Source organism: Callithrix jacchus, chromosome 6 (assembly GCF_049354715.1).
Source record: "Callithrix jacchus isolate 240 chromosome 6, calJac240_pri, whole genome shotgun sequence".
Taxonomy (NCBI): domain Eukaryota; kingdom Metazoa; phylum Chordata; class Mammalia; order Primates; family Cebidae; genus Callithrix; species Callithrix jacchus.
In genome coordinates, this window is record NC_133507.1 from 68,419,077 (window position 1) to 68,446,472 (window position 27,396).

The window sequence follows — 27,396 nt, forward strand, 5'->3', positions numbered from 1 at the left end:
ATATTCTGTACACAATACCTTTACCATCCTTTACTAAAGGCATTTTATTTTAAGTAAATCAAGATGAAATGAAAGTAGTTTTCTCAGCTCCAGATTTAAAACTAAGGTTCAAAGGAATGGGTTATACATTCTTCAAAGCATGATACGGAGGAGCACAAATTTCAGTAGGCTTGGTCAGTCAGAGATAAGGTTTGATCTTATCATAAGCTAAGTTTATAAATCATTCATAATTTGTTAAATCTAATTTTATGATATCTAGGGGACTCATTGGTATTTCAAATGAAAAGCCTAAAAAGTCATAATAACACAACTGTTTCTTTAGCCACATTAATCTGGAGTTCCCCTTTTCTTAATTCAGTTTTGATTGATTCAGATAATTATGTTATGAATGTCTCCAAAACAATGTGGATTTTGATCTTTACTGGGTCTGTCTAGCTCATGCTCTTATCCAGTGACATGCAATCTCACTAACCAGAATTTTTTTCACCTCGCTCCATCTCAGAGATGAATAGGCCAATCATAATAAAATCTTAAGCTAATGGCATGGCTTTATTAAGAAACAGTAATCCTGGATATCCTGAAATCAATTCACAACTGCCCCATATCTAACTCTAATAACAACAACAGGTGTTCAAATGAAGTTCAGCAGTACTCTAGTGGACCTAAAGGACCCTCTGGTGGCCTAGAAAAACATGAAAGTACAGAAATTCATCTTAGGGATATTTTTAACAAGTATAAAAACAAAAAGAACTTTGGGGTTAACTCTCAGGAATCTAAAGACAAAGCAGAAGAAGAGGTCATTAAAGAGAACATTTAATGAGCACCTAGTATCTGCTTTACACATTACATCTTCTAATTTTCACAATACTGTAAGGTAGGCCAATTCAATTTGTATTTTGCCAGATCAAAATAAAATGCAGGACTAGGTTCAGTGGCTCAAACCTGTAATCCCAGCACTCTGGGAGGCTGAGGCAGGAGAATCACTTAAGCCCAAGAGTTCAAGACCAGCCTGGACAACATAGCAAGACCCCATCTCTACAGAAAAACAAAAGAAAGAAAGAAAATACGACACAAATATTAATTTGTCCAAGTTTACAGCTTATAAAAGGCTGAGATGGGGATCTGAACCTAGGTCATTCTGATTCCATAGCCTATGTTCTTTCTAACATACTATGCTACAACACATGTCAGGAAATTCTTGGATTAAGTATATGTACTTTAAGGATCAGGATGAAAACAAAGCATTATGTTAATTTTTAAGCTTCACTAGCAAAAATCACTCCACTGAGTATTAAAATATTTTAGATGAGTACTTTAACAATAGATTCTTATTTTACCAATGTCTGTTATAAAAGTGAGCTATGAAATTCCATAGAAATCAGTGACTGATTGTAAAGTACCAAGAGTATATATTAAATCCTTATTTATTTCAATAATCATCAGGAACAATGAATTAAATTTCAGTGCATAAAAATGCTATATTGCACAGATCAAAAAGTTGAAGTGATCAGGGCCTCCTTTAACCTGTGCTCATATATGTGCACATTACGAGGTGAATCATCCTGGTAGAGAATTAGAAAAAGGTGCTCAGTCTTCTAAGCAGACATAGTCTGGCTGTAGAGTGAAGCTTGAATTGGAAGTTCCCTCATCCAAGCATGTTTGTGCAATGCAATCACTAACTGCACAACTCTATATGGTGATCATAAAGCTAGTAACCACTGTAGCCAATACATACAGAAGCCAGCTAATGAATGGGCCCACAGATACTACGCCCTACATTTTTTAGATTAACTGAACTAATGAAGCATACAATTGGTATCTGAAGGCACTATCTACTTGATTTTCAATTACATTATTTAGATAAAAGTAGTACAACTAACATAGACACATGAAAGACCAGCAGGTATAACCATAATAAAACAAAGTTAAGTTTAAATCAAATGGCATCCTCAAGTAGTCTTTCAATTTCACTTACCTGCTGTATGCCCCCAGGGCCTTCATCCCAAATCATAAGTCAACGGGCCATGTACTTTTTGGGTTCATGTAGAACTACACATGGCCAACTGATAAAAGCTCATAAAAGCTTATGATTTTTACCTCTATATGCTCACTGCTGTGGAAAAGCAGGTGCATTATAAAACACACAACTTATGAATTATACACAAGCTATTCATAGGTTCCTGATAAGTTTTTAAAGTTTCAAAAGTTTCGTGTTCCTTGAAACAGTATGCTTAGATCTAAAGACAAATTTGTTTGCCTTAATTTATTTTATATTGTAAACTGAAAACAATACAGTGGCATCTGATATCCTTTAAATCACACTCTAAAATGAAGCTTTCTGTGTATAAATAGAATAAGTGAAAAGAAACAAAATGTTTTGTGGTTTCCTCTAGAGTGGAGAACTGAGTTGCAGAAAGCAAAAGAGAAAGGGAGAGTTTTTGCTAAATGACTCTGTACTTAAAAATTTTTTTTAAACATATATATATATACATATATATATACATACATATATATATACATATATATACATACATATATATGTATATACATACATACATACATACATACATATAAAATCTATGGCAAAATTAATTAATTAAATTGCCAATAGTAATATAAAAGAATGAAGCAATCTAGTCGTGATTACTAGTTCCTACATTACCTCACTGGATAACCTGGGCAACTCAACTTTATGGGTCTTAGGTTCCTCATGTAGAAAATGACTACAATGGCTCCTTTCTAGTGCAATTGTTTTACAATTTATATGTTCAATAATTACTGAAAACAATGTTTTCCAAACGGCTTAACTCTATTAAACAATGCAACAGTACTGAAGACTATTCTAAGAGGCTCACAGCCCTAGCACATGCATTTATGCATCAACATTTACTAAATTTCCATGAGGATAACTGCCAATCTTCAAATTTACTGTGATACTTAAGAATCCAAAATGTCATTGAACACTTTTTAATGGAATAGTTTTAAAAACTTAGTTACTAAAATAAATGCTTGTTAACTCTCAATTCTAAAGATTTGACAGTAATAGCCAAATGTTTCAAATGCAAAATAATATGAATTACCATACATTATTATAAAAGCCTATAGTACAGGCATTATACTTTCTCCTCTCTATCAGGATTATTAGGGACTTCTATTATCTAAAACATGCAAGTGAAAATAACCTTTATCTCTTAGCTTATTTCAACACTGTCATTAGTACTTTAAAAATAACATTTTCTAAAAGCAATATATGTTTCAATGTAAAAAGTTTAAAAAACATGGGTAAGGAAAAACAAAAAAATTCCATAATTCTACCATCCAAAGGTAACCAATGAAAATATCCTGGTATAAATATACAGGCACCATCTATAAAATATATGCTTACAGAATGGAGAATTGACATACTCTATTTTATAATCTTTTCTTACTTAACATATTTGAACTTTCCCAAAATTATTAAATAGCAGTCTAAAGTAAATCATTAATTTTTCCCTACTACTTTAATAGTAAAAAAAAAAATCTGTTAGAAAAGCATTAGGGACCACCAGTATGTGTGCTGATGGCTGTTACCAGACTTTTATACCTACTACTTGAAAGTTGTTTAGGAGCAAGGCCCATCTTAAGACCAGCTAACCTCCCCTTTAAAATAAAACGCATGGCATTTCTAAAAGGCTTCTGATCCCAGAGTTAAAGATTCTGCTAACATTAAGTAAAATTCCATTACAGATATTACCATTCCCTTCAGGCTCTTCTGGGTTGCTTTCTAGCTTGTCTTAGAAAAATAAGAAAGTGTATTAAGGTGTGGGTTTGTTCTGTTTACTTGTTGGATTGGTCTCATTTTGTGTTTTAGTATTGAAATTGTCTTAAAACTGTAGAACATCCAGATAGATGTCATTCTGTTGGGCGCTATATAAACTGTGAAATAAATATATTTACAGATTTGAATTGGAAGGCAACACAAACTAAAATGAAAGGAAAACTAATGATGCCGTATTTGTTATATATACAGGTTGTTTAACACAGGTTTAGAATCTGCTTTATAACGCAGACCATAAATTACAGACTATAAGGTAGGATTAAAAAATACAAACTAAACTGGTATAGAAAAAAACAGGTTTTTAATATTGATTACAGTTGATTTTTAAGGTTAAAAAGCAGTGCTTTAATTTTAAAAAAGAAATTTGCAACAGGTGGTGGGTGACTTGCAATTAGTAAAAACTTCTGGCAGAAACATACCATGTAGTAATCACAATGATCTTGGCTTGTGAGATGCTACTTAACCTTTTGCAAAAAATAATGAAGCAGTATGATGCTATGGGAGTTTATAAGAAAGGTCATTATCACAGGCTAAACAGGTCCAATAATATATTCTCTTGGAACATGCAAGTACAGGCTTGTCTGTACCCAATCAAAATCACTGGTAGTTTATTTCATACTCATTATACTTTACAGTTTTACTTGACTTGTAAATTTTTTTTCAAATCAACACGCCTCAATTCTTTAAAACAAAACACTTCACTTGGATGAAGATTTCAGATGAGTGACTGCCACAAAATTAAGCATTTAAAAGTATAAAGTTATCAAAGTGTAACCAAGGCTTAACCATGGTTAACCGTCAAAGCCACAACTTCCCAAAGACAACCTCAGAACAGAGCAACGTTTCAGAAGGGGAGCAGCAATAGCTACTCTAATGTCTTTGTTTTATGTATTCTATTTAACCAAACAATGGTTATGTCTGTCCTTTTAATTAGTCTTTAGAGAAGTAATTAACTAGATAGACAGACTGTGGTGTATTTAAAAACACATTTAAAATAATTTTTGCAGACAATAAAGATTTGTATAAAAACATTGTGGCATGTGAATGATACAACGAAAACATTACTCACTCAAGAGGATATTAAGTGTCTGAATACCCATAACTGCAATAATGGTAATTGTTATCACAATAAAAAACAAGACATAAACTCTCATCACAAGTAACATATGGATGTCTTTTATAGGATTTATTTTAAAGGTAGGTTTTTAAAAAAAGACAATTTTAAGTATATTTAAGAATTATTTCCAGGGATATCTTAAAATATACAGCAATTTCTCCATTGTTTTCTGCTATGAAAAATATCTACTAATCAAGCAATAATAATATTTATGCCCTTCACCTGAAACTCCTATTGGTCCTTTTTCTATAATGTTAACCATGCAAAGCCACAAGGCTTTTAAGATAAAGGATCTACTATGTTCCCAAAAAGGGTGTCCTCAAATATGATAGGAAAATTTAAAGACCCCCATTAAAAACTGACTCACATATGAGCAAATCTAACTTTTGCAATATTTCCACAATTCTTTTTTAAAACAAAAGAAAAATTAATTGTAAGCACATTAGAATGCTAAGAATTAGAACTTAAAAAGACTATAACAGGCTTTTAAAATACAAAATAGAGTTTTAACACATTATCAAATATAGGCAATACCTGGATAGATGGCTTGTTTAAGTGACCCAGATTTGAAGTTGTTTGTCTTGGTTCATGTCCTAAGACCATCATATTAGCATTGATCAATCTGAAGGCATCAATAACAACCTGTAAAAACAAGGTGTCAAATCAATTCTTTTTTAAAAGCAAGTGATAATGCCAAGCAACAGTGGACAAGGCATGATCAACTTGCATCTGTTTCTGGACTATTTCCAGAAAATCATTTAATTATAATATTAATAAAAAAGAACCTCCTGCTGACTGTGCCATCAGCACACCACCCTCTATCTTGTAATATAAGGTGACACCAATTATTGCAATTTTCATGAAGCAGTAAAGACAAAAATTAACTTTGCATCTTTATTATTGAAATATGTCATTACTAAACTTACACCAAACAGCCTTCACTGGTGTGCATATGTTTGTCACCAGAATTTTACCTAATCAAAATGAATGACAGAGAAACTAAAACTGAAAGTGAGCACAAGTTAAGGGACCACATCTAAAGCCCAGCCCTGTCACATCAATTACACCACCACAGTACTTGAAATGACAACAAAATTACAGCCAGCAAGGCACTTGCCCACGTATTCTCTTCTAGTCAGATACCTTTTACTTCTTGTGACTATGAAAGACTTTATACCTTGTCTGATGGCCTTAAATATCCAAGCCACTGTCAAGCATAGAAGGCACAATAAGAAGACCAAGGTCATTCATACTTTAAGCCAAGAACATGGTATGGAATGATATGGTCCTAATTCATAGTAAAGAAATTACAATAATATCTCCTTTTTGTGTATACAGAAATACTTCAAATTCTTCTATGATACAATAACATCTGTTAGCTCTTACAGATAAAGAGATTATCAAGAATCACATACTTGCTAAAGCTTTTCAACATTGTAAGGTTTTATGTAAAGTCATGTGACTTTAAGACAGATTTTTGCTTTAAGGGAATTTAACTCAATAGATTTATCACGTAAAACAATCTTAAAGCAAGATAACATACTAAGTAATAAAGTATTTCTACATTTTGCCTTTAAAAGTGCTTTAAAATATTTATCAATGTTTTAAAAGCTTTGTCAACTACATTTGTTCTTATTTGTACAATTATTATTTGAGGATACTAGGAGATTAAAAATAGTTAAGCCAACTAAATATAATCAAGTCTGAAAATTGTTTGTAATAAGTATTACTGCATGTTGTACGCTAAAGAACAAGATTTAAAGAAAGAAAGAAATATCACCCTTTGTAAAAGTGTGCTATGATGGATCCAAAGACAGAAACAAAAAATACAAACCTAGACTAAAACATCATGACAAGTGAATCAATCTAAGCTTCTGTTTACTCATTTGGCCTACAATATCAACTCTGAATTTTGCTTTTATTTCAAACAGTTAACATTTTCCCAAAGATTCATTCCACTTGTCTTAAAATAAAGTGAAGCATCCCCAGAACATGAATGATTTAATAGTTTGTGAAAACTTTTTTCTTTTTATACAATAACCTTAATCTATACTTAACTTTCACGCTTACATATAAATATATATGACCTACATTGCTTATACTTAAAATTTTTTCTAAACATATTCTCTTTTTTCAAAAAACAATAATAATAACAAGTACTAATAACAGACATACTTTAATCAGATGTTATCACAAATAACTTCAAACAATTGTTAAAAAATATAGAAGTAAAATGTTCTCACACTTGTACTAAAGAACATAAAATAAGATAAAGTTAAAATATTGGCAAAGGAGGAAGAAGGTGACCATTTTCAAAGATAGGTATATAACTTAAATACAAAATTAAGAATTGCCACTATAACTATTAATGGTAAATAGTATTAATACGTAACACTATTAATGGTAAAAAATAACTATTAATGGTAAATTAAGAGCAAAGCATCATTTTGGTCCACTTCAAGATTTCAGTAAAATCATTTGTGAGGAGGAGAAAAAGTTGCTATAAAACTATGAAAATTTCATTATGTATCACAATGAAATTCCTATATACTTGTTTATACTGAATGCTTTCAAACTAAAGTAGAAGTCTGTATTATTTCTCTGAAATATTATAAGCAGATGTGAAATTTCATTAAAAGGAAATGAAAATACCAGTTAAGTAGATATCATGATCTGAAAATTTTTAAGTTTTCTTAAATTAAGAGAAAAATCCAAGAACCTAATAAAATGACATGCTTTCATTTACAATTCCTGAGTACCAATGATAGCCTATAGAAAATGACTATTTACACTAAGATTAAAGGAATTTGCTGCCATCACTATAGCAACTGTCTTAAGGAAACTAACATCCAACAACTGCAGACCAAAATTAGATTTAGTATGCAATAAAATGTAAACATGGCGATACAGTCTACATTTTAATTTTTGTATAATTTTATAATTGCTTTTTGCACTGTGAAAATAAGTGGATTTCTCCTTTAGAGCAACCTATCAAAATAGACTCATTAATGTCCAGTGCACTAATGAGCAATGGGTGAAGAAGGTGTTAATTAAGCCACAGTAAGATTTAAAAAAAAAGCCCTAGTGAGCACTCGATGTGTATAAGCTGAAAGCGTTTCTCCATGTTTGTGTATTTACTGCATGATACAATAGAATGACAGCAAAATGGTCACTCCATGGTTAAGAACAGAAATCTTAGATATAACAAACTGAACAAAGAACCCCCAAGAATTAATTAAGGTATGCATGGGTAGGGGAAATAATCTATTTTTTGGAGCACTCTGAATTTCTAAACAGTTCATTTTGAAGTATATATACATTAAATTAGTTCCATTTATATCTTATAAACTCAAATAATAATGTAACCAAAAAACTTTTCACAAAAACTACTTCCTTAATATATAATAGCAAAACCCTCTGAGCTAAAGTATGAAGAATATTTTCAGGAATATGATGCTAGACTTCTAAAAATTCCTTTCCATGCTGAAGGCCTACACACCACATTGAATCTCTATTCACCAGCCTGACCATTTAATTTTTTCTGGTACAAGTGCCTTGAGACTTTTCAGAGGTCACTGCAACAGTAGACAGCTTATAACAAAACCATTAGCAGTTTGGCTAGCTTAGGGAAACCTCTTACTTTCCTTTTTTGTTTATTATCACTGCATGAATCTGCAGCATATGATAGTTTATAATTTCTCAGGCTTGTTAAATTCATGTTAAAGGTCTGTTTTCTTGTTGAATAAATTTTGTTCATATAATGCTGCCTATTTCATACACTCAGTCTTTAATAGCACCTTTGGTCTATGCGCAACTCACAGATCAAAACAGAGGACTAAAATAGGGGTTGATGATGCTATTTACATGTGTGATTCCTGCTGTCTTCTTGTTAGTAGCTTTAATATAATAGAAGACCTTGTCTGTTTTGTAATTAACACATCTTTACTGGAGAGATATTTGGAAGTGATTGCTGTGAATATACTGGTTAGTAAAATAAACACAATCACACACCACTTTCTGTTATCAGACAAATTTGTGAATTGTACACATTATACTCCAGATCAACAAACTGTGATATAACAGCCAAGTGGAAGACACATATTTATATAACCCTTTATTTTTCTGAAAATATGTATTCACTCTGACCTTGCAAATATAATTAGCTTGTGGGATGTGCAGATTTCAGTACCATGGTTGCTTTACTAATTGCAACTCTTGGAAATAGATACTAAATATTTGGAAGCTGCCAATACAAAATAAAAACTGCATGTTTTTTGTACATCTGTCTTAGATTATAAAAGCAAAATAGTTTTAAAAACAATCCTGAGTTTCATATTTATTCCAAGCATGCCCAAGGGTCAAGGATCTATCATTTCATTTTAATGACAAATCTGGTTTATGACTTGAAACTCAGTTTAATCAGTCATTTTTTGGCTTCTCTTTTGAGTAGAAAACAGTTCATCCAATATGCTATTTATTTTAAAATTTGTGTTTTCATATCAACTGCTAGGTCACTGAAAGACTAGACTAAATTTCTAAAGCACCAATCTATAGTTCCCAATTTTTATACTCGAAGGAAGCTATTTTTAAGCAAGCTCTTCAAATCAGTTTAATACAAAGGTGTTTTAAAGAAAAATACATATACACTTCTGTCAGAAGCTGTAATATTTCTCTCTTTCTTTTCAGGAGTTGCCTTTGGTCCAGTTGCATTTATATTACATTCAATGACTATGGGTATTTACACAGAGTAGAACTAATGTTTTAAGAATTTATAATGTATTCATTTTCTTGAGCTTAAAAATGAAACAATCAGAATCTTCCATAATCTCAGGTCAGCTCATTATATACATTATATATGTCTATCTATATATCATATATAATAAATATTCAGGTCATCATATATATGATAAACTGTAACTTGCATATATGATAAACTGAAATAATTTTTTTAACTTTTAAAATCAATGTCAAACACTAAAAAGTAACAATTCAGTTACTAGTTACATATTTTAAAACATATAAAACCATCCTATGTAAATCTCTAAATGACTATAAAAATAAAAGTGGTGTAAAGAAAGGCAACACTCAACCCATATCAAATACTCTTTATCACCTAGAAATGACCAGTTATCAACTGCTTAGGTTATTTCTAGATTCTTTAAAAATTAAGAGCGCATGTGACCTAGGAAGTACCACGGGGTTTGTGACCATTTCGTTACTTCTGCTGCCATGCACTGCCAGACATCTATAAGAGAAAAACATCTTATGTCTCTTGTAAGCCCACAGCATAAAAAATTCAGAGAAATCTTACTTTTTATGCCATTTCCAATGAAAAGCACTAAGAACTAAAACTGACTCATGCCAAATGCATATCACTGAATTGCTGTGATTTCTTAGTCTCAAGTTTGCAACATGGAAATTATTTATAAAATGTCAATTTTAGCTCTGGAAAAGAAATTCCTATGTGTATGTACATTTTCTTTCTTCATCCTCGGAGAATTGCTTACTGTAGCTAAAGATCTGTAGTACAACTTCAGTATATTGGGAGAAAAGGGGGATGGGGTGTAACTTGCATAATTTACTTTTTTTGACAAGTGAAGACATGCATCAAAATTCAAAGAGTAAATCCACAAGTTTTGAACATATACGCTTTAATGAAAACAAATCGATCTTTAGAAACTAGTATGGTAAAAGGTAATTAAACATTTTTAGATTCATGAAACACTGGGAAAAGAATTTACTTAAGTTATAGTAAAAGTTTCACAGAATTTTTTTCAACATATGTATGTAGTCAGTATGGTGTAGAGGTTTAAAAGCTTGAGGCACTCTGGAGTCAGAATCCTGCCTAAGTTAGAATTCTGGGTCTATCATTTGCTATTTAAGAGACCTCAAACAAGTTATTTAATCCCTCAATTTCTCCATTTGTTCATGAATGATGATACCTCATAGACTTGGTAATAAAATAATACATGTGTTCCTGCCACTATAGTTTTCAGTGTTACTAACTGTGGCAGTGATGCAGTTGCCCAGCTCAGATCTTTCAACACAATCTGCTATGGAGAGCACGACTGACTCACAACCTCCAGCTTTTACATCTTTGGATCCACTGGGCATTCACACCAGGTCATACTTCTCCTGGGCAGCTCCCAGCCAACCACTGAACACAGCAGTGATACTAGAACCTCGCCATTCCCGCCAAATAAGGGATTCCTCTAAAGGCTAATTTTGGCTCAACGACTCCCCAGAAGCCTGGCTGAAATTTTCTCAGCCCTAGCTACACTCTGTGGCTTCTCTACCCAATCTACCTTCACTTTCTTCTTTTGCAGAGTCAAACCTTCACTACTGTTTAAAGACTCTCCTCATTCTCCATCATAGTGTCTCCCCCAATACATCTCTTGCATGTCTAATCTCATTTTGGCATCTGATCTACAGAGGACCCAAACAGATACAGTTAACAAAGCAGAGTACCGGTATTACGAAGAGTGTTAACATTAGAAAAAAGTTACCCTAAAAATCAAGTTATAATTATAAATTTTGCATTGAGATAACTGACATATAAAAAAAGAATCAATAGGAAATTAGAGAGTGGCACTTTAAGATGTATTTCCTTAAGGAAATTCCTCATCACAATAAAAAAGTATATAGTTATACTGAAGGTTATTATCTAGCTTTTAAAAATGACTGAATATGTCTAGAATCTTGATACTCCTGTATGATTAGTGTTTCTAGACTCGTAAGTGACAGATAAATAGTAAGCTTAAAATTGAATGCCTCAGGGGACTACTAATAAGCTACAAGAGACTAGCACCTATGGGTCACTAGTCTGATACCAACTTGAGTGTCAATTTTATCTAGTGGCTACTCTGCCTATATAAAATGGAACCAGTGACTTCAGATCCCTTTCTAGTAGACAAACTAAAACAAATGGTTTGCCTGTTGGCAATTTCATGTAAAGCAAAGAAATAAAGGGCCCTACAGAACAAAGTTGGGCTCAATCACATTAGTATGGGCAGTAGGGCATGTAGATGATAATAAGGGATCTATATCGATTGCTTGTGCTGTAACACCGCCTTCAAATACAAATTATATTCATCAAACTACTATCTCTCAATAGGCAAAGGCATTTTAGTATAAAAAATATGTAAAGGACAATTACTTTGCTGTGTATCACTTTTGTGTATTTTTATTTTGCTTATTAATTAAATACTATATGGAAATTATCTGGCCTAATTTTCTCAACAACCAAGTGTAGGTATTAATATTATCAATTTATAGATGAGGAAACTGAAGTGTAGAGGATTTAAATCAATTAAATGAAATGATACAACCAGTAAATGATACCACTGTGATCTGTACCTATACAGCATGCCAAAGCCAGCACTCTTCATCATCAAGCTGTTTGTTATAACAGCTATCTTGACACAACAGCAAGAAAAGACTACTACTAGGTTCAGTTACTCAACGGCAAGGTTAGTGTCTCATTTGTCATTGAATATCCATTCTATAACAAAGTGACACACAAAATACAATGCAAAATAAATACCTATTGAAATGAAAAACTCAAAAAAAAGTTTGGTTTCTATGCTATAAAAAATTTTACCACTTATGTTTATTTTTCCTTAAGAAAAGGAAAAGAAAAATATCCATTATCTATAAATAAAATCTAATCACTAGCTTGCTAACAATATTTCCTTTCCTTATCACTGCTCAGTTTTGAATTCATGAAACACTTTGTGACATGCTAACCTGAAAAACTCATAGAGCACTGACTTGAATTTGATTTGGATTAAAAACTGCATATGGTAAAGCTATCTGGAATGTGAAAAGTGGCTGTAAGCATCTATTAATCAGCTTACTAGCAGCCTAAAAATAACAACTGAGGAATCAACTATGACATCGAAGAAAATTTACCACATCATATCTACCCTCTTTAGGAAATTACGATGACAAGAAGACATTAAACCTGACAAAACTAAGTTCCAGGTCTAGAAATATCCTCACAACTAAAAATGGCTAATGTCATATCTAGAATGTGATCTTTAAAAATTATATGAGCTCTGAAAAGGTCTCTCAATCGAAGTCATAATTTTCACATTTCTACTTGCTGGTATAAAACTGGCATTAAGGACAGGGAGTAGATCATATTCTTCTCTGTAACGCCAATGTATTCTTGGCACAAAGTAGTGATCAACAAGTGTCTGCTGAACCAATGACCAGGGATAATTAGACGACCACAGAAAGAAAAGCATTCAAGAAGTGAGAGTCAATAAATAATATTCTTACAGGTAATTAATGATGTATTTTTACTGAAACAGTTGGATTCAAACTAATCTGAAGCACATTTACATCATTCAAAATGCATAGCAATTAATAAAGCATGGCAAATTAGCTCAGAGATTATATTAATATAAAAGCTCTACGTTAAAAGAACTCCATAGGAACTATTACCTCTATATAAGATTTATGCTGTTAGAATTTTAAATGTAAAATTATTTCTACATTCCTAGCTGACAAATTTTTTTGGTTTTTTTTTTTTTTTTTGAGACGGAGTTTTGCTCTTGTTACCCAGGCTGGAATGCAATGGCACGATCTCGGCTCACCGCAACCTCCGCCTCCTGGGTTCAGGCAATTCTCCTGCCTCAGCCTCCTGAGTAGCTGGGATTACAGGCACGCGCCACCATGCCCAGCTAATTTTTTGTATTTTTAGTAGAGACGGGGTTTCACCATGTTGACCAGGATGGTCTCGATCTCTTGACCTCGTGATCCACCCACCTCGGGCTCCCAAAGTGCTGGGATTACAGGCTTGAGTCACCATGCCCAGCCACAAATTTTTATATCAGCTAAATAAATGTGATAAACTATTACACATTATTCTATCATAAATAGTATAGGCACATTAGTATCTATAATATTTTCTTAGGTGTCCTCACAAGACCCAAGAATGTTATAAAACCTCAAACTGATACTAAGAGTGAAAGACATGAAGTAAACAAAAGATAATACAGTAACAAAATTTGTTCCAAGAATACCTTGGAAGGGTATGCTCATAGAGCTATGTCAGGAATGGAAATCGATTTTTTTAATGTATTCTATTTCCTATTTTTCTCTTTCCACCTGGAAAACAAGAGAAAGAAAAGGGGTGTGCATGGCTGTGTACAATTTATGATTAGGACTACCCAGCCTTAGCTGATACTTGTGGGATACTGACCAAAAAATAATCTTATAAATAAGAATATTATTTAGCTATACTAAATATCTTTTTTTACTTTTAGAAGACAAATGACATGTTAAACTTGAACTCCAGCTATAATTTTACAAGGTTCAAATTCATCAAGGATAATGGCCATGAGTAAACTGGCTAACTTATCTTGTCAGTCTCATGTTTCAGTCATTTAATAAATGACTCTATAACTGCTAACATATAAAAAAGTACTAAATGTCACAAAATTAACTCCAGTTTTTTGGATATGCTAAAAGTTAAAAAAATAGAACTGGTCATGGCTGAACAATGATGCAAATTCATTCCTTGATTTTATTTTATAAACATTTATGAAGAAACTATTTTTGCAACGCACTAAATTCCAAGACATGAAGTCGTATCTCCCCTCAAAGAAGTCTGAGTCTTATGGGGAAGACAACATAGACAGATGAATAAAACATAAAACGGTTAAGTGCAATACATTAATCACCTCATAGGCCCAAGTTTCAGTATAATATATTCACTTCCTTTTCATCAGCAAGCCCAAGGAAAACATCTTAGAAAATGTAAGTGCTGAATAAAAAGTTGGCCAATCAGAAGAGTATTCCTAGATTAGTTAGGATATATAAAATATAAGAAGGGAAGTCTTCATTTCTTTCTTTCTTTCTTTCTTTTTTTTTTTTTTTTAAGACAGAGTCTTGCACTATAACCTGGGCTGGGGTGCAATGGCACAACCTTGGCTCACTGCAACCTCCACCTCCCCGGTTCACAAGATTCTCCCACCTCAGCCTGCTGAGTAGCTGGGATTACAGGCGTACACCACCACACCCAGCTAATTTTTTGTATTTTTAGTAGAGACAGGGTTTCATTATGTTGGCCAGGCTGGTCTCAAATTCCTGACCTCGTGATCCATCCGCCTCGGCTTCACAAAGTGCTGGGATTACAGGCATCAGGCACCATGCTGGCCAAAAAGGAAAGTCTTAATTTCTCTTGTAGTCATTACCATCATCCTAAATGTATCAAATTAGAGATTAATTTATAGACTTGTTCTTATCAAAATTTGCAGAAACATTCACATTCTATATTTTTAATATTCTAGTTCTTGATACTTTTAAGTATGAATTATGTTACTCTTCAGAATAGTATCATTTATTGCACACCTCCTAATATGACATGTGTACTCTAATCTCTACATACATAACCTCATAAAAGTCATAACACTATGAAACAGGTACTAAGATTCATGTTATATAGTTGAAAAATCTGAAGCTCAAGAAAATTAACTAACTTGTTCAAGGTCGCACTGTAAAGAGGAGATAAAAATAGATTTTAGTGCAGGCCTGATCCCTAAGTCTGTGTTCTTTATTACTCTATGCCGTGGCTATACCCTACTAACATATATATGTGTGTATGTGTGTGTGTGTGTGTGTGTGTGTGTGTGTACAAATATATATATATATAGTCAGGGCATATGCCCTACTAATCTATATATATATACTGTTGGTATATATATATATATATTAAATATATTAGTAGGGCATATATATATTAGTAGGGCAAAAGGCATATATATTAGTAGCATAGCCCTACTAATATACATATTCCCTTTATATATAAGTATAAAAATATATGGTATATATTATATGATATATATGTATATATATGGTGTATATGTATATACATAGATATATAAAATAAGAAGCTTAAAACAAGGCTACTATTTGAGTACTTTAAAACCTTCACCATCTTAAAACTTTCTAATATAAAGTTTCTTGGAAAAATTAAGTATTTGCTACCCACCCCACCCACTCAAAAAAAAGATACAACCTTCTAGGTATCTGAAAATAAAGGGTATGCTCTTACAACATTAATCCCTAACTTTCTTCTTAAAATTTTTAATTATTTTTTAAAATTTGAGATGGAGTTTCACCATGTTGCCCAGGCTGTTCTCAAACTCCTAGGATCTAGTGATCCACTCACTTTGGCCCTCACATAAGTGCTGGGATTACAGGCATGAGCCACAGTACTCGGCCACATTCCCTAAGTTTCTTCCTATATTTGTATTTATTCTCCAAAGCTCCATCTTTTGTAAAATGCTAATTGTTTAAAAAAATTAAAACCAATGAAACCACTCATTTTACCTTCTAGTATCTGAAAAAACAGTACCACTTGAAACATTGTTTCTACATTTTTTCCATGCGGTACAAGCTCCTCTTCTGGGTGATGTCCCCACCATCCCCTCAAAGCTCAGCCCTAGCTTTACCTACTTTGTGCAACCTACACTGATTTCTCCCTTCTTCTAATTATAGTTTGCATTTACTGTGTTTGCTGTACAAGTAGTACTTTATTGTATACTGGCACATACAAAATTCTCAGTATTTGTTGAATTATTTCTGTCTGTAGCAACCAATTTAATACTTACAGAAACAAGCAATTTCAGTATATTTTGTATTGTATCAGCACACAATGTAGGTTATCAGTATACAGTTGGCAGGATGAGATCTTGCTCACTGCTAACACTAAATGCATATGATTTATCTTCTCAAAGAAGACTAAGACCATTTTTAAAAATTTATTTTGCATCTTAGAATCATTAGCATACATATCAGGTATACTTAAGAAATACCTGCAGATGAGCTGACCTGCCGTTAGATAAATATCACATTTTTTAAAGTTTATTGTTTTGATCAGTTTAAATTAAAATGTTTCAAGAAAACCTAACCAGTGTGAAGACACATTTGGACATATTTAGTCATTACTTTTTTTTTTTTTTATGTTTTCAAAACAGAGAACAGATACAATGACTGTTAGTTAGCTGGTAACAACTGAGCACTTTACTAACAGGAACCCTGTCAAGGAAAATGAGTTCTCTAAAGCAGTAATGCTTTTTAATAAATGTATTAAAACATCATAATTAAGTTGTATGCTAGTCTTATGATTTTGCCCAAAGTGACCATTCTTTTTGCCCTAAGCAAGAAGTATAGTCACATTACAGGTTGAATTAACTTAAATTTGCCACTGGATCTAGTTGTGTGCTGAGTATACAAGGTAATAATTAACATTCAGCAAGCCATTCCCACTGTACCACTTGAGAACTAAAGTTTAAAATATGTGAATATGTATATTTTACAAATGAACTAAATACTGCAGCAGATCTTATAAACTATTTCACTGATTAGAGCAGAACTCACTGGTGACTTCTATGAGCTTACTCTCTATTTAAATTATGAATGCAATTACCATTGATTTTCACCTGTATTAAGTTGTATGCTAGTTTTATGATTTTGCCCAAAGTGACCATTCTTTTTGCCCTAAGCAAGAAGTATAGTCACATTATAGGTTGAATTAACTTAAATTTGCCACTGGATCTTAGAATTTTAAAACGTTTACAGTATTGTACAATATGTACAGGGTTACAGATTCTTTATCACATAGTGTACTTCATTATTTATGTTTGTTTCAGTGTTTGCTCCCAGCAATGTCCCAAAAGCCAACAGAAATGAGTCTGTCTAAATTATTTTTAAAATTAATGGAACAACAGATTTTTAAAAATCAATTAATATGTAATATATAATATCTACAGAAAACTATAGAGAACTGAGAGAAAATGTATAGCTCTTTCCCCTGACTTATGCTGAAGAGAGTGACACCTATTCACAGTAACTTAAGGAATAGCCTTGCAATGACCTTTGGTATTCATTTTCCATTCCTCACTCTGATTATATCATTCATAACAGTCTAATATTAAAGAATTAAAGAGAGATGAAAAAGCCTGAGCTCTGAAATTTTACAGACCTGGATTAGTATCTCTGTTTTGCGGCTAACTGACAGTCTGACTTTGGCAAAGCAATCTCCTTGGCCCTAATTTTTTTTAACCACTAATAATATGTAATGGTAATAGTGCCTATCTTTAGCATTATAACAAAGAATAAATGAGATAGGTTGAAATGGTTATTCACAATACCCGGCTCACAGCAATTATTGAATAACAATGTAATCATGTCACCATAAAAGAAAATCAAACTAATTGTGAATGAATTGAGATTACCAAGAAAGAATCCAGGCTTATCTAATCTCTCAAAGACAGAAATATTGGAATTTATAAAAATGAAAATATACAAAAATACAAGAGGTTGTAAAAACAATGAACAGAGACCCAACTTAAATCCTTTATATATAAAGTGTCATTTTAACTCTTGATCTAATGATTGTCTTACTAAATATTTTGAAAGCTTTGATAAATCATGTGCAGGAAAGGGAGAGGGAGACTCTTATGCTATTCTTTGTTACTTTAGTTTATATTCCTAAGTATGATTTAACTAAAACACTCTAAAGATTTACTAGCATTTAATCTGATTCATAGTGACGAGAGGACTTGACACTGAAAGAACCATAAATTACAATCAAAATCTGACTCCTTAAAGATGAAGCTGCATCACTGACAAAGAACTGGATCCTTATTTCAGGAGATATATAGTATGAATCTAGGTATTAGGTACAACAAGTGATGCACATCAGCAATGATAGGTATTTACATTAAATTTTTTCAAAAAGACTTCTTCCTAACATACAAAAGTAGACACTGATATATGATTTCACAAATTTTAGATATATATTTTTTTAAACTAAATTTAACATTGTTAACAGCTATGTGATACGTGCATATTTTTAACTGAAATTCATCATTTTCATATAAATTACAATTAACTAGAAATAATGAAAATTCCAATATTATACAAGACTTAAACTAGGTTTAGAAACTAAAATGCCATTTTAAATATTACAAAAGTATAACCAAGAATAAAATAAATACTCATTTATTTACATTCTATTTTGAGAATACCTTCTTTTATTATGTTTAAGTTTATACTTTCCTTTTTGAAAGTAGCCACCATCACGAGTGAAGATATCATAAAATGTAAGTGGAACTAATACTACAAAACAGAATTTTAATTATATTTTAAATTAAGCTTCAATTATTACTTATAAATATTGTGGTAGGGGACTTTATTAGGTAATTGTTATATTTGTAAAACAGTAATTACTACTTAAATGAATTATTTACAAGTTACTAAAAAGGTACCTTCAAATAGAGAATTAAACTTAAGAGATATTATACTATAATTCATAAAGCTAATAACAATCAAGAATTTTCAACCTCTTTTATCCATATGTTGAGTAACAAAACAGTTAAAAAAAATTGAAATATAGGCATATAGCAAGAATCAGAAGCTATCCATTCTGAGTGGTCTAGTATATCAGTTTCTATTATTGTTTTTGTGGATAGTTTTTGCCTCTGAAAAGCTAAATCACACCTAATAGGATCATGATTCAGAGAAGACCTCAATTTTTATACATCATAATGATATGATATCAGAAAACATTCAACTTCAAATTTATGACAGATAAAAACTCCATATTTTAACAGCCATGCTTAGTTTGTTTGAGCTGGTGAGCAGACATAAATGTAATCTGCACTACTATCAAACTCCAGGTCTGATAGATAACAAGCTAATATTTATTTCTAAGTGCTCTAAAAATTATTTGTAAAACCTGCATAAAAAGGATCGCATAAATATATTGTGATTTTACTTTAACAATTATTCTACACTACAATGGAAGTACATGCTCAAACAAGACACCTCAGCAGTATTTTAAAGCAGTAACCACCTAGCCAATTTCTGTATGTTCTGTAGTTTTTCTAATCCACTCTCCCTGTGGTTGAGCAAAATCGAATTGCCTCTCACATTTGCAGACAGCTCTGTGAAGGTGATAATAGAGCTGCTCCCTGCTGTCATGAGGCAGGAAATAGGAAAATGGCATATGGGGCTAGAAAGAAAGAAATAAAAAAAAAAGAAAGAAAGAATGAACAAAAAAAGGGAAAGAGAACTAAACAAGAACAAAAGGGGTTTCAACAAAGAACAACTATAACTCAATATGCTTTGCAAGTTAATCTTTTTTCAGAATCATTTGGCATATTTAATCATTCATTTGCATCCTCACTCCAAAAACATGAATGGTTGATATCAAGTCTTTGGACAAGTTTTCATTGTCTAAAATATTTGGAAAACACACCTCCAGAATATGTCCTGCACAATGTCTGCAAAACAATGTCCTTTAAATAGATTTTTTAAATGCTGTGCTAATTCCAAATTTATCATTTGAAAATGTAGATAAAGCAATATTTATTGAAATATTAATAAAATGTTTATAGCAGGCTTTGCGTATGGTTTAACTTTCCTAATTTTATAAAATTGAAAAAAAATTTAAAGATAAATATTCACGATAATTAGACAAAAGTAATTAAAGAAGAAATAAATTACCAAATAAATTGCTAATAATACCAAAACACAGTTATCAACTTGTATAGTTTTTTTGTTTGTTTTTCAAGACAGTAGCTTTCTGTGTATCTAAGAATCCTGTTTTGAACAAAATGGATTTTTATTTTTTGTATCTGTAAACAGAATGTGGCAGGAGATGGCAATAAAGATAGAATCTACTCTACCTTTCCTTTTACACTCTGAATGGGATCCACAACCACTGCCACAGCTCTCTCCGACAAAGCTTCAAAGCTCTGCTGAGTGTTGATATCCACACCAGAAAGCCAACAACCAAAGCCAGGGTGACTGTGATACCAACCAACAACCATCTCCGGCCTGAAACAAAGAGGGCATTCAGACGCTCAGAACAGAACAAGTAATACATTTATGATATGAAAAGAAACAACACACTAACAGGGTATAAATTAAGAAGAGATGAAAAACACACAGGTGTGAAAAAGCACCATTAGAAACCCTGAAATTGTACACCATATTATCCAGAAAACATGGAAATGAATATGTGTGACAAAGGAAGTGCTATCATTAAGAGATGCACATTAGCAGTGGTAGATAAGGCTTTCAGTTTTTCACCTTGTTACCACAGTTTCTCAGAGCCAGTTTTTACCCTTTCAGCAAATAAATATCTACTCTTTAACTCCTTAGCTCTGGGAGTTGGATTTTCCAGGCACAGAGTACATTTTTAACAATGGACACCAGGATCCACTGTTGTGAAAGGATTAAATATCAATTAAACCAGCAGTAGAACTAGGAACTCAGTCAAAAACCAATTTGCACTGTTCTGCTCAGCTGCTGAGCCTTTTGCTAACATTAATTTAGAAGTTTTTTCCACAGTAGAAGAATTTGAGCAAGAGAATGACAACTATTGAGAGATTTGGTCTGAGGAAAAAAACTTTAGAATATTTGGATTATACTTTCTCTGTCTTTAAAACTATGCCTACAAACATAATTAAATATTCATAATCTCATTCAGTTGCAACTCTCAAATACATGGAACATACAAGCTCTTTCAATTATAAGTGACTAGACAGTAACTCCATATGCTAAACAGAGGGAAGCTACAGCCCAAGCTTACTATGTGACAGTCAAGAATTTTAATATGAGGCAGTTCTCTGATGGGCAAATGTCTTTAGTTCTAAAGGGAAGAGATACTAGACAGGCGGTGCATGGCACTGATATTTATAGATATTTTTATGTCAACTACATGATCTCTTTTTATAGAAATGGTATTGATAGCCATCTATAATTCTGAGGTATGTTTCTACAAATATTTCCCATTATTTCTTTAACTGACCATTTACAATGCTTACCTTCCTGTTTGCTTCAACATATCCAACATTTTGGCTTGGAACACTGGATCAACTGCCTCTACACTGACACCCTGGTTTAGAAAGAATAGAAAAATTATTAGCTTTTATAACTTTGTGTGTGTGGGGGGAGCTTCTCTATGTATAGTATTTTGGGTTATCAAAATCATTTTGTAGGTTTTGATACCTACATTTGATACCTACTCAAGTCATTCAATTATAAACCTTACATCAATCAACCTTCTAAAACTGCCAACTACCAAACTGCTGTTGGCTAACGACTTAAGCTAACTTTCAGGGTTCTTTAAGAGTTTATGGCCATTGCTATGTACATATTTACCAGAAGTACAAAATAACTGAACCAACCATAACTACTGGTTAGACCTCTCTAGGTAAGCATACTTCCTGATGCCATCCTATCATAACTAATGACTAAAATGAGTCTCATCCAAAGTTCTATAAATATTCAGCTATCATAATTAAAGAGCCTCAAGTCTCTTACATACTGCATTGTTTTGCTAGTTCAACCAAAATAAGATATTTAAACATGGAAGAATTAAAAGTTTCAGAACATCTCCCTGGTGATAGATTACTGTCATTATAGCTCCCAAGGCTTTCTTTTAACCTCAGGAATCTAAATCTAATGTACTTAAAGACACTAGTTAACATAAGCACTTCCTTCCCACCAAAACAAACAGTATGCATAATGAATTCCAATAGAGAGTACATCCTCAAGAACAGGGGTATGCAATCTGCTGCTTATAGGCTAAGAATGTTTTTGGTTTTTTTCTTTCATATATATATATAAAGAAATGATGGTCTTAAAAAAGAAGAAGAATATGCAACAGAGACATATGTTTTTATAGAAAAAGTTTACTGACTCTGGAGCCAGAAGAAAAACTTTCTAATTCTATGACACTAGAAAATAGAATTAGAGAGAATATGGGGATCAAAGTCTTCTATTTTATATTGTCAAACAAGTATTTACACGGAAGTAAGGATAGTAAAGCCTAAGAACTATGTATTATAATGAATATCTACATAAGCACCCATAACATATATGTTGGTTTTATGTGTTTCATATAGCCTAACATAAAAAGACAGAATAATAGTCTAAGATTTAAATCTAAACCTTTGGTTAACATGTAGACTTTTTCTATTTCCAAATGAATAAAATAAATATAATGGATATTGAGATAGATAAAATCAGTAGATCCAAATTTTACCTTAACAAATTCAACTATTTGGAGAAAACTTTACATTATTTATAAATATATTGCATTCTGTAGCAAATATTACATTTTAAATGCTTATTTTTAATATACATACTTATTACACTATTTAAAACTGTAATTTATTCTCTAGCATCTACCTTATCAAAGTAAACTTATAGAGCTTCAAAGAGAACAAACAGCTTTTAACAACTTCTTTAATTGTTCTTTTACAAGGCTCAGTAAGAGAAATATTGCCAAATTTATCAAAGAATAAATATCCCTTAGAAAAATACATGCATATTTTTCTAAGCAAACAGGTGAGAAGGATGTATGTGTTATTTTTTTGGAAGGCAGATAGAATAGTTATTGTTTTTTGGCCATTTTATTTCAGTCAGAATGCACATTTATCAACACAAGTCTAATGCATTAAACAAAAAGGCAAAACAAAACAAAAATCTCTAGAAAGAATAATGTATTCTACACAGGTCATTTGGGGTATGGAGTGTGGTGCATATAAAAAAAATACCATGCCAGGGCAAAAACTCATGTTTGCTATTGTTTTTTTAACTTAAAATTTTAAATAAGAAAAGCTGAAAAGTCATTCATCCCCATATATAGAACATTTTTTAAATGTCATATTTCAAAACAATGGAAAAAGTGGTAAGAACTAGTGTTATATGAATGAAAATCTAAATAAGAGAATCTCAAACCTTTTGAATCAAATGTTCAAATTAATCAAACTAACACTCTGCTATTATAGGGTAACTAACTTTTAAGTCCAGTATTTTATGCCTTAAACTGCTGAAGGAATGAGAAAATAAATTTAGCATTAAGTATCATTCAGTTTGCAGACCAGAAGTTATGCTTCATTCTAAAGAATAATGATTTAATTCAACACAATCAAAAAATTTCTATCAATCTTATAATTAATTTTTCCTATTAGAAAGAGAAAATATAATACGATGAGAGTTAGTCTGCATAGGAAAAGAAAAATGAAAAGAAACACATTTAGTTACAGCAGGCAACCATAAAAGTACTCACTGTTCCTGACTGTGGCATAGCAAACACATCAATCACTCTGACGGTATAATCATCAACAAATTCTCCAAGCATCAAACCCATAACTTCCATTGGAACTCCAGCACGACCATGTTTTAACATCTGTAGAGAGGAAGAGATGTGGACACAAAGCAAATTTCTTTGAGGTCTCTGGTTCCTCTTTATAAAACAAAAATCAAATTTTGTTCCAGTGAAAATTAAAAACTTCTTTTATAAATGTACCTAAACCAAGAGGATTAAGGTGGACAACTATTCCAAAGTAAAAGATACAATGAAAGCAACAGAGTTCTCTAAAGCAAGTAAGTACATTGATTACTTACTTTTAACAGTGCCAGGGAAGAGATATAGACTTGTTCTGCTGTGTCCACTGCAGGAGCATCTGTAGGTGGCCCCTAGAAACAAATACATCAATTATTATAAACACACACAGAGAGTTTATGAGTTTAAAATTCAACCTACATGTGGTATAAACTTGATTGTTTTAAAAGAGTTCTGAAGAACATGTCAAGTATCATTTTATTTGGCCACAACATAATCAAAACACATTTGCAAATACCAAACCTGTAGAAAACAGATAAAACTTAATAATCTCTGCCAAGGGCATAACGGACATAAAGTTTAAGTCTTTCAGCAATGCCAATCTGCCTTGGCTGTAATGTACCAATTAGTCACATTTGTTACCACCAGTGTGTGTATGTGAAATGCAGTTGGACTAGCACAATTAAGTAAAGTATCAACACAAATAGCAAATTCTCTGAGCTTCTTGATTTTCAAGTAAAGATAGCATGTATTAACAGATTAAGGCTATGGAATTCCTCTGTAGATTCATTGCTACAGTGGAAGAGAAGGGGAAAGAAGACTTCTAATCCCTGGGTGAAAGAGCTGTGAACAACATCCTCTGCCCGTCACCTAATGAAGCTGTTCCCCTCCCCCTATACAACAAATTTAACACAATTGCCCCAGGTGTGAACAAACCAGTTGAGACAGGTATAGCTGACGTGCAAATACTTCCAAAACCCTGACCACTATCTTTAAAACAACTATTACTACCAATCTTATTACAGGCTAAGGAAAACACTATGTTTCTCCTTTAAGGATTCTATCTTCTTCCTGAAAGGAAGCAAACTTCTCTTGACTATAACATTCAGCTGCACAAGGTAACTGACATACAGTTCTTTCCCTCAAGATGCCTACAATCTTATAAATGCGATTCTGCCCCACATTTAGTGCACAAAGGAAGCTTCTTGTTTTTTAATACTGGACAATCTGAAAAATTATGAGATATGACTTATAATTGCCAGGTCCCGTTCTGCTTAAAGTTTGCTTTCCCTGACAATAACTCTATTACAAATTAGGTAAACAACCTTATCCACATTGTAAGCCATGTTCTCTCTCCAATTTATGCTTTTATATACTGAAATTAACAATCACTTTACATTCCATACTTATAGGTCTCTGTGTGTGTGTGTGTGTGTGTGTGTGTGTGTGTATGTGTGTTAAATTCTATTACTTTGTATTGTTTTAAAAGTTAATAATATTTACTGGAAGCATGGTATAAAAGATTCTAGAATAAATTTTCTCTAAATAAATTTGCTTTTATTTTTGTTCAAAGTGGAGGGAAAAAAAAATCAAGCCCCTTAAATTTAATTTTTATTTTAAATGCCAAGAAATAATGTTGGAAACTGACCAAATTCTTCATCTATTATTACCTAATGCAGTTTTATTGCTTATTTTTCAAATAGCTAAGATTTCTTTCAGAAGGAAAACTGCTAAAGTAAATTAAAGAAATATCAGGCCAAAGCATCTTGCTGATCACCACATAAACCTAATTTTAGTGATATGATAATTTTACTCATTTCACTTAGAAAGTTAAAAAAGATTGGGGCTGGCTTTAGCTCAGCGGTTACTTCGACAATGCTTTCTATGGTTAAAAACAACCACTCTGTGTGGTTCGAGACCCGCGGGTGCTCTCCAGCCCTTTTAAGAAAAGAAAGAAAAAAAGATTAGAAAGTTAAAAACGATTAAGAAAAAGGTGAGGAAAATAGTAAATTAGTTATGATGAGAGGTTTGGGGGAAGTAGTTGTAATCTTAAAATGTTAGGATAATGATAAGGCTTCAGTTAAACAGAAGGAATTGGTTCTGATGATCTATTGCATAGTCTGGTGACTACTGTTAATAATAATGTATATTTCAAAATAGCTAAAAGAGGACTTCAAATGTTCTTAGCACAAAGAAATGATAACTATTAAGGTGAAGGATATTAGCCTTACTTGATCATTCCACACCATACTCATTTATCACAGCATCACCCCCCACCAATATATATAATTATTTGTCAGTTTAAAACAAAATAAAACTAGAAAAATAGGTTAATGAACACTGTATTCATAAAATTATTCCTGGATCCACAGCAACCTTAAACATTGCATATGGAGAAAGAAGTTAAACTGGTATCCTGACTGTAGCTTTAATACAGCCTTTCTCAACTTGCCCAAAAATATTTTTTTTAGAAAAAAGGGAAATAAAACATCACACCATCACCAAAATGCGTTACTGACAGAATCCAGAAACTATTTCTGCCACCAAAGAAGGAAGAAACACTATTTTGTTCGATATTTTATATATAACCAGTACCTAGAAAAGTGCCTGGGGCATAGTAAGAACTTAATAAATACCGATTGAAAGAATGAATGAATAAATTAAGGTACTGCAAGTCAATGGAACAGAAAAGAAAAATACCAACCAGTTACCATGAGAGGGAGCAAGCCACATGTAAGTGGCCTTTCTTCTGATTAATAAACATACTAACAAGAAAGCCATGTACTAAGAGAAAACCATGCAGCTGTTTATTGTATGAGGGCTGGGTTTTTTGTTGTTGTTTTTTCTTTAGACAAGAGTTTCGCTCTGTCCCCAGCCTGGAGGGCAACGGTGCAATCTTGGCTCACTGCAACTCACCCCTCCCAGGTTCAAACAACTCTCCTGTTCCAGCCTCCTGAGTAGCTGGGATTACAGATGCATGCCGCCACGCCAGGCTGATTTTTTGTATTTTAGCAGAGATGGGATTTCACCATGTTGGACAGGATGGCCTCGAACTCCTGAGCTTAGGCAATCCACCCGCCTCAACCTTCCAAAGTGCTAGGAATACAGGCGTGAGCCACCATGCCCAGCCATGAGTGCTGCCCCTTTCACTACTGTTGGCAAGAATTAGAGAAGGCTGGTAGTGGTGAAATGCAGCCAGATAGAGATAGAAAGAAATCCATATAATACAATGTCAATGGAACAGATACTAAAGACTTCGGCTAGCAGTGAATATCTAAGGCTGTTGTTTTCCTACATGCTCACTGG

The 27,396-nt window shown here is 32.5% G+C and overlaps 1 protein-coding gene across 4 annotated transcripts in view; it reads right to left on the reverse strand.

Moving 5' to 3' along the window:
- PSMD14 (proteasome 26S subunit, non-ATPase 14) overlaps nucleotides 1-27,396 on the reverse strand; it is a 108,120-nt gene that overhangs the window by 22,025 nt on the left and 58,699 nt on the right. For all 4 annotated transcript variants that reach the window (XM_035304705.3, XM_078327553.1, XM_035304703.3 and 1 more), the window contains 5 exons: nucleotides 24,372-24,443; nucleotides 24,034-24,153; nucleotides 21,782-21,852; nucleotides 20,639-20,789; nucleotides 5,469-5,576 (listed from right to left, as the gene is read on the reverse strand). In XM_035304705.3, coding sequence (XP_035160596.1) covers nucleotides 5,469-5,576; nucleotides 20,639-20,789; nucleotides 21,782-21,852; nucleotides 24,034-24,153; nucleotides 24,372-24,443 — 522 coding nt within the window. The remainder of the gene's footprint in view (nucleotides 1-5,468; nucleotides 5,577-20,638; nucleotides 20,790-21,781; nucleotides 21,853-24,033; nucleotides 24,154-24,371; nucleotides 24,444-27,396) is intronic.